This window comes from Octopus bimaculoides, chromosome 5 (genome assembly GCF_001194135.2).
Source record: "Octopus bimaculoides isolate UCB-OBI-ISO-001 chromosome 5, ASM119413v2, whole genome shotgun sequence".
Lineage (NCBI taxonomy): Eukaryota > Metazoa > Mollusca > Cephalopoda > Octopoda > Octopodidae > Octopus > Octopus bimaculoides.
Genome location: NC_068985.1, coordinates 46,372,089 through 46,382,034, shown reverse-complemented (window position 1 = coordinate 46,382,034; position 9,946 = coordinate 46,372,089). Strand labels below are relative to the sequence as shown.

General features: G+C 33.3%; 1 protein-coding gene across 3 annotated transcripts in view; it reads right to left on the bottom strand.

The window, feature by feature from the left end:
• LOC106879078 (E3 ubiquitin-protein ligase PDZRN3-B) overlaps nucleotides 1-9,946 on the bottom strand; it is a 768,027-nt gene that overhangs the window by 111,773 nt on the left and 646,308 nt on the right. For all 3 annotated transcript variants that reach the window (XM_052968369.1, XM_052968370.1, XM_052968371.1), the window contains exon 5: nucleotides 7,981-8,122. In XM_052968369.1, coding sequence (XP_052824329.1) covers nucleotides 7,981-8,122 — 142 coding nt within the window. The remainder of the gene's footprint in view (nucleotides 1-7,980; nucleotides 8,123-9,946) is intronic.

Sequence of the window (9,946 nt, the reverse complement as noted above, 5' to 3'; positions counted from 1 at the left end):
CATTAATTACATCAAACAATGGTTATTCAGAGTTGTGAAAGAACAATAAACCAGAGTTAATGAAGTGGTGTCAATTGCAAATAAAAAGAATGATGATGATGACTAAGAATGATTATCACTATTGTTTAGTCATAAATCAACTTTAACAGTGCTTATGATTGACAGTATTTCAGGCATGACCATTGGCTATTTCCGTTTTTTCTTTTTTATGTATAGAGTGTACCTAGGACTACATTAGACAATGTGTCTTTCCTTTCATATAATTGGTAGGGTTTTATGAAAGGAGATTTAGCTTGAAATAATGATTATTATTATTATTATTTACTTTCCAACTTTGTCAATAAATTAAGTATCAAGTTGGACACTGAGGCTGATATATAATCAGCTAGCCCCCCCTCCCCAGAAATTTCATATCTTGTGACTAATGTAGAAAGAATATTATTAGTATTATTATTGAGTGAGAGAGCAGTGCATGCCATCAGAGTGAGACTAGAGTATAAATATACAAAGCCTAATATACCCATCATGACTACTAGTCTGATAAGGATACACCAGGCACACGCATCACAACCATATGTGCATGACATAGTGATCTCATATCAAGATAAATAGTGCATGACCTTACAGGTGGGGCCCATTTAGAATTTTCTTCATGCCGAGTAGTCCATTCCACTCAAGAGGTCCCTGAATAAGGTTTGTTTTAAGGATGATGGACAAAACACCCATGTTTCCAGAGGTGAATTATTCAAACCCCAAAGAATTCCTCTCAACACATGGCTATGAAGTTCCCCCACTACTTCTGCATGTGATCAGAGATGTACATATCGTCAGCCACTAAGGGAAATGCTCAACTGGTTATGGTCAAACAACTGACAGGCAAATCTGGTATTGAGCAGAATATCTACTGTAGCCCATCTTTTATACCAAGAAAAAACAATGTACAGGATAACATTTCCAATCAGTTAAGCTCAAAAGCCATGAGAGCCACTCCCTGGTACTGAATAGGTGGCAAGCTGGTAGAATTGTTAGCATGCTGGACAAAATATTTACCATCATTTTATCCACCTTTAGGTTCTGAGTTCAAATTCTACCGAGGTTGACTTTACCTTTCATCCTTTCAGGGTTGCTAAAATAAGTACCAGTTAGACACTGGGGTTGTGTAATCAACTTAATCTTGTCGCAAAAATTTGAAATCATCATCATTATTATTATTATTCCTAAATTTAACACAAGGCCATAAACTTGTAGAACTGAAATAGAGTTAATTGTTAATTATGTTATTATCAACAGGTACAAGCAGTTATTTCTTACATAGAATTTGAAGTAGGTGATTGATGTTGCTACACTTTGGAAAGTACATTTATTTGAGTTGCTGATGTGAAATGTTTCCAACTGGGAGTCAAAAGACTAATTTGCTGATTCAGCAAGCAAGGGAACTGCCTTCTGTTCCTTTCAACTACTCTGTTCTATGCACAAAAACAACATCAATGACAAATAAATATTACAAAAAAACAAAACAAGCTCACAAGTTGAATAAATTTATGTACTTATTTACCAACACACAATCACTAATTTCCTTAGAATCTGCCATTTCAGTATGTTGTGTATATATATATATATATATATATATATATATATAAATAGACTTACACTTTTTTGGTGCATGACATTTTCAGTTTTGCACTCAAAGACATTCCTATTTGAGTTCCATCCTATTTGAGATCTGAGAATGTATCACATATTTTTAAACAGACTTTTGCCCTACTCCTATACAGCTGTTGTGTTTGTTTATTTGTTTGTCCCCTCCATACAGTTGTCTTTGTTCATTTGATCAACCCCCACCCCCACCCCATCCTATTCATTACCAGACAATATCTCTTCAACAATACAATATACTGATTATTAACTACCAGACATAAATTCAGCTGTCAATTGTGAATTCTTTTAAAGCAACCACTGTTTGATAGGAAATTCCTATAGCCTAATTTTAACATAATTTTTCATAATTTTTTTTTTATTTATTTTGTTGAATAATAATAATAATAATAATAATAATAATAATAATAATTCTTTGTTAGTTCTTTCTCGGCTCAATTGATACCAAAAGACTTTATACTCATGTGTGTGAGAAAGAAAAACTGTGTGTACATGTGTGCGTGTGTGCATGTGAGAGAGAGAGAGAGAGAGAGGGTGAGGAAGAGTGAGAAAGAAAGTACATGTATGACTGTGGATATATATGCATAAATACAAACACACACATATGTAGACGTACAGATTTGTTTCCTTTGATTACAACCGAAATAATAGTTTTGTTATTCCTCCTTAGTTTTTAATTACACAAAGCTCAGTTATTTATTCCTCCTTGTTCTATAGCAAAATTCCATATTCATGGCTAATGTTTGATTACAACTCTTCTATCATGACATAAACTGCACTCAAGTGAATCTTATCAAGTAAAGCATCCTAGCAAAAAACATAGATATATATATATTTTTTTTCTTTTTCCTAAAGTCAGTGTTGTTCCATTTGAGGTGCTGCAACTGGTTGTTGCTTTTGCACAGATTACTGTTGCATAGGCAACAGAAAAGAAACATATATCATCATCACCATCATCATCATCATGACGGTGATGATGATGATGATGATGATGATGATAAGAGCCAGTGATTACCACTAGTTTAAACTGCGAATAAACAAATTTGGTCTTTTATCTCCATTTATTCACAGCTTATGTATTTTTCTCCATCCTTTATCCTTCTAGCACCACCCTAACAAAGATGTCTGAATCAAACAGATTATATAAAGATATAGAGATGCATTATTGTAATTATTATTATTATTATTATTATTATTATTAAATAAATAGATAAATAAAAAAATGAATAAAGCAGTATTCCCTCCTATAACACCAGAGATGAGAAGTAAATATGATCTCTACCAACTATCTAAACCTTGAAATCAATTTTATTTTCATTTTCATAGTTTGCCCCTTGCTACCAAAATAATAAAGAATAATTTTTTTTTTTAATAAAAACTTTAAAAATATAACAAAATTAGAAAAAAAAAAAACTTCAGAGAAATCAAAGGAAGAAAAGATCCTTGCCTACCCCCTCATCCTTTATTTTCTATTATTTATAATAATGCAATTTTAATATCACTTCTCTCTATCTTTTTCTACGGAAAACAATCACCATAGCAGATTTTAAATAATAATAATAATAATAATAATAATAATAATAATAATAATAATAATAGTGGAAACTACAGCAGTTAACAGATCTGAAATATTGATAACGATGAAGAGCAAAGAAAAGATAAATAAGTAAATGAATAAATCAAATCACAAAACCAACAATAACAAATGAAATAAAGAAATAAAATACATAACATACAACAAACATTAAGGCTATTGATAAAAAAAAAAAAAAACAATTCGAAAATAAGTGTGCAGAGTGGAGAGTTAGAAAGTAAATAAAAATAATATTTAATAATTTTCACCATCAAAGAACTCCCAAGAGAGCAGGGTAATGGGATAAAAAAAGAGCATCTTAGTCAGAGGTTACCCTTTATGAAATATTAATAAGTAAAAGAGAATACAAATATCTATTAAGTTTTTTCCTTCTGTCTTTTGGGAGGGCTTATTTATCAATACACACGCATTACAGATACATCCATATGCATGTAGATATACACACCCAACGCAGACATACACACCCAACGCAGACATACACACCCAACGCAGACATACACACCCACATATAAACACATAGGCATGCATAGGTGCACACACAAATAGACAAATAATCTCACATACAGAGACACACACATACACACATTTTCTTCATACACATGTGAATGAACACAGAGGTTGTAAACAAGAATTATCTTTATCATTATTGTAGTGGAATTTATTGATGGTGCTCTGTTGTTTGAAAGAACAGCAATTACTATAGAAATACAACAATGAGGCCAGCCGGTCTACTTTAGAAACATTTCAGGATGCAAATATTGTGGAATGCAAAACAATTTCTGTGAGAGGATGTTGATATAAACATTTATGAAAATGTGCATGTATGCCCATCTTTGCATAGATTTATACACATACACACACATACACATACATATACATGTGCATAAATAGAGATATTATATGTATTTATAATAACACATACAAACAGCTACACATGTGTGTATGATTCTGTGTGAGAGTGTTGAGGTGAGAATAACATGCATGTGTAATAAATATTCAGCATCCTTTTTCCATGGTAATAAATGCAGATGTTCTATTTAGCTGAGCATTTTTGTTAAATCCTAGTTATTTTACAATCCAAATGGGCTGCAGTTGTACGTCTTTAATGATTATTAATATCATTACAATGAAGGTTATATGAGTATGGACATAGCTCTTTTCTCCTAAATAAACCATAGAAATGCCACTCCATCAAACACCATCACCAATATCATTCCCTATCTTATAGTGAAATTGGTTGCAAATTACTGTCAAGTTCCTTCATCACTGTACAACCCACTCTCTGATAAGCCAATGCAGGAGCCATTATATGATTGATGTAAAAGCTGATGTGTCTACCAGAAATAGCAGTCACATCAGCCCAACAACACTTACGATTGTCTTAATGAAAAGGTAAGATATATTATAGTCCTGGATATAAAAAAAAAAAAACTGGGTCACGACTTGAACACCTTAACCAAAGATTAGCATAATCAGAATTGGTTAAATGCCAACAGCCAAGGATTATATCCACATATATACATACACATGATTCACAAGGGTATTTTTGCCTCAATAGCTCTTTAGATTTTTGTATTTTTCTCTTGTATGCCTCCTACTGGTTCTCCATTCTAAACATAATCAATCCAAAGAAGGACAATGCCTGAAGCATTATAATTATGTGTGTGTGTGTGTGTGTGTGTGTGTATACATATACATAATACATACATATATATTTATATATATTTCATACTGTGAAACTTAATTTAATAAATTGATTTTAATTGAGTTTTTACCTGTAATTTTGGATTTTATCCCTAATATTATTATTATTATTATCATATATATATATATATATATATATATATATATATACGATGGGCTTCTTTCAGTTTCCATCTACCAAATCCACTCACAGGGCTTTGATTGGCTCGAGGCTATAGTAGAAGACATTTGCACAAGGTGCCACACAGTGGGAATGAACCCAGAGCCATGTGCTTGGGAAGCAAGCTTCTTACCACAAGTACATATGTATTTTCACACACACACAATTTTGCTGTAGCTAAACTCAGCAATCTACTCCGTTAACTCGGTTACCCACAATCAAATCAACTGTATCTGCAATCACTACAGACTAACAACACACATGAGAAACTGTTGATGCAGACACATAATGTATATTGCTTGTTAATATCTAAGTTATTAAACATAGCTGTAGAATGCCTGAACAAGAAGAACCATAACTTCTCCATTCTGGCAGCAGTCCAAATGCTCTTTAACAGATGAGGCTGCCACATTCTTATGTTCTCTGTACAAAGTATACAACAGGCAGATGGTACAAGAAATTTTATTTTATTTATTTATTTATTTATTACACAGGTAATTTTTTAAAGAAGCTACCTGTCTAAAAACTGGACTTCTGATCCCAACAGAATGTGAATATGGCAAAATGCCAAATTGGAAATGCTGACAAAAGCTTTAGAGCTTATAGTCTATTTTTTATTTAAGGCATAAAACATAATAAAACCATACAACACTTAAATATGTAGATTAGAGTGCACATTAATATCATCAGTCATCTGGTCAACAGCAACCAGAATTCAGTAGTTTATAGTTTGTATTAAGCCCTATTATTTTTTATCACATTTCATGAACAAAACGCATTGTTGGTTACAGGTTTCCAACAGGCAAGAAGAGTAACAAGGGAGATACAGTAAAACTCAAACAGAATAAATGCTACACAAGGTATTTGTTCAAAGAGACTAGTTCATCATTTCCTCCCATTGTTAATTATATTTTTAATACACACTGGCAAAAGGCACACACACACACACACATACATGTTTGTGTTTCACTGTTCCAAATTCCAGCCACAATACATTAATCAATTCAAGGCTATAGCTGAGGACACTTGTCTGAGTTGTTACAAAGTGAGATTGAACTTAAAACCCCATGGCTATAAAACAAACTTTTTTAACTGCATGGCAATAAATTGAATAGAATCATTAATAGAATAGAAATGTTGTTAGCTTATATGTTAAAGTAGCAATATTTAGCAGGCATTATCAATAACAGAGGGTTATCAGCCAATCAGGTTTCAACACTTGGTTATTAATGCATGATGTGAATAGCACAGCCTGATCATCTTTACTATTAAGGTTATGTCCCAGTACATACCATTAAGATGTATGCTCCAGCATATGCCTTTAATATGTCTCTAGGTAAAGATTCCCTTCAGTAATGACTGACCATGGGATTGCACCTAGAAAGTTACCCTCCGAGGTACAAGTCCAGGCAAGGTTGTTTATGGAAGACCAGCAGTTGCCCATGCATACCAGCCTCTCTTCTCCTCTCCACACCACCGATGTTATTCAAGGTGCCAGTGATGTCGCAACTCATTTCTACAACCAAGAGAACTGGAGCAGTGTGAAATAAACTGCTTTGTTCAAGATCACAACACTCAACCCGGTCTGGTAATTGAACTCACTTACCTCATGATTGTGGGCCTGATACTCTGACCACTGAGCCATGCACCTCGTGCCTTAAACATATGTGTCACTATGCATGCCACTAAGGTGTGTCTGCACTTTCACATTGGTTTGAGAATTCTTTACAGTTTGTAGCTCCTTTCATATTTCTCAGGTAAATATTTCAGTTTATTACACTGGAAATACTGAATAAATCCCTTTTCCTCCCAGTCTGTATCATCAAGTAACTTTAGCTACCTTTCTGATTTTATACTGGGATAACAAATGCTTCAAGTATATTGGTTTCAAATCTTGGGTGCAAAGCTAGCAATATTAAAGGAGGGTGCAAGTCAATTACATTAACCCCAGTACTCAACTGGTACCTATTTTATCAACCTTGAGAGGATGAAAGGCAAAGTCGACCTCAGCAGTATTTAAACTCAGAATGTAATGATGGATGAAATGCCACTAAGTATTTTACCAGGTGTGATAACAATTCTGCCAGCTCACCATGTCCAAATGTCTCAGGTATATAAGATCTTATTTTTAGATATGTATTTGAAATGGGTTCCTGAAGTAGCCGTATTAATTTCCATCATGGGTTTACTTAGCCATAAGCAACTTCTATTCTACTGGTTTCACTCTGTCTCGCTACCCAATCCTGCTTTATATATTTGAGAGCTTCACGAATAACGTCAAAGATGAATGTTAAAAGTTGTATGTGCTAAACATTCTACAGTAATATGAGCCTAAAATTTATGCAATTTCATAAAGAGTTACATCAAGTAAACCATGTAATGGTTAATCCCCACCAACTGACCCTTGAATACCTTTAGTGAATTCCAATTTATTGTAAGAACTGGGCCTAAACTTTGTCTTAAGGATAATTCCCACACCTCTCTGAACTCTTGGAGGCTCTGAGAAAGGTAATGAGTGCTAGTCTCCTTCATCTGGCAAATTCATTTTAAAAAAGTAAAAGCAATTGGCAACTACTTACTTTAATTAGTAATAATTAAATTGCTGTTGAACAATTTTAAGTTTTCTGAGGCATGTAATTATAATGCATCTTGGAGCATGGTAGTGTGTGTGCATGTGTAGTTGTGTCGTCTGTGTGTATGCGCATGCACATGCACATGTGTGTGTGTGTTTGTAGTCTGTATGTGTATGTAGTTTTATGCATGTGTGTGCATGTAGCAGCATTGAACTGTAGCTCTTTGACTCATTCACCTTTGCAAACTCATAGTTTTACTACAGACTTTAATGAAAATCCAGAGTGATACTAACCTCATATTCCATATCATATGCCCGATCATCATCAAAATAAGGGTCTTCAAATTCATATGCATGAGCCATTTCAATATCCGTTAATCCCATATCAGCACTTGGTGAAAAGGCTACGGGACGTCGTGAAGATGGTTGATATAATCTGCAAAATATATTCAATTGTGTCATTATCGTTAACATAAAAATATCTGAGAACAGTAATAAATATTTATTTCACATTTCTAACATCAAAACTGCTGTAATGTATTTATGTAAGGAAGCTACAAGGTATCACAAAAATAATTTGTTGGTTGAAGTATAATATATACATATTTTGGTTTTTTATTGTGGTACTATTGTCGTATACTTTCTCATCATTTCATTTCATTTTGCCTCTTTCAGTTAAGCAAATTAGAAAGAAAATGCTAGCTTGTATGAAAAAAAGTTATCAACAAACAATATATCAAGGAGGCAATTATGCTACTCATTCTATTAAGGCTGAAATAGAGAAATGCAAATTAATCTCAGCTCATAACTGTGATTATCTTCATCATCTCTACTACCACTAATTATGCCTTCAAATGTCTCAGATATGATCTAACTACCAAATTTCCTGTACCATCCACTACTGCCTTACAAACAACATTTTCCATTATGCACATTCCATTTACCTCACCTGTCTATACTACTGAAATCATCATTCCGGCACTGAGCAGTAAATACATTTAATGGACAGCCACTTTCTGCCCCTCCTACATATTTCAGCACAACTTTTGATATCAATATTAATAGTCATTAGCAACTGTCCAATTAATAAAATATTCAGTAGAACAAAGAACTGATTCAAACTCTATAATTAATGAGCTGTTTAGGTATTTTAAAGTTGTTTCAGATCAAATTATCCTCTTATTTCTCATTATGATGAATATATCAAGTACTTTGTACAATTCGCTAATGGTAACACTATATGATTAATAAGTATTTATTTGTCTTGCAATGGTGACTTTAATTCCTCCTAGAAATATATACTGACTCAGGAAGAGCTCCAGCAAGGTACAAAAAAGTTTTAATATATGATATAGAGCAGGGGTTTTCAAACTGTGGTCCGCAGACCACAGGGGGTCCGTGGACAGCAAATACTTTTTATGGGCAATTTGATTTTATATATGTTTTTTAATCGAAATCTTTTAATTGACAATAAACCTATTTTGTTAAATACGGTTAAATAAATAAATGTAAAAATATATGTTATTTTAAGCAAATATTTATGTATAAATTTCATAAGCGTGAAATATAAAGGGGTCCGCAAGTCAAAAAGTTTGAAAACCCCTGATATACAGGATGAGCTCCACTAGCTTAAATTATCCTAGATATACAAGCTAACTAGGAAACTTCAAAGTGGTTACTCAAACTAGTTAAAGATAGAGTCTCATCTCTCCATCAAACCACACTTACCAACTTAACAAAAGGACACGTTGGAATAATGTAGAAGAGGCTACACATTTGTGAAGAAAAATAAACAGGATGGTCATGGCCAGAATGTCTTTGATCATAGGGCCTGCTCAATTAGAGCTGACATGGGGCTAAACAAAAACGACCCAGGATACACTACATAGAAGCTGAGCCTTACCTGACTATATGAGAGAGGCTGCTAAATGTTTATTCAACTTGTTAGAAACAACAGCTAAATTCCCTCCTATCATACCCTACTCTTTTGAGAAAGGAAAGGACACATTTGGTAATGTAGCCACAGACATACTTTTGATACAATGGAGAGGTCATGGCTGGAATAACTTTGATCATAGGTCTTAGTCAGAGTTCACCTGGGACTAAAAACAAACAACCCTAGCTATGTATGTCCCAAAACAATGAAATCATGACCCAGTGGTCTATGGTAAACACAAAGAGAGGTGTGTGTATATATATATATGTATACACACACACATATATATATATATATATATATATATATATATATATATATATA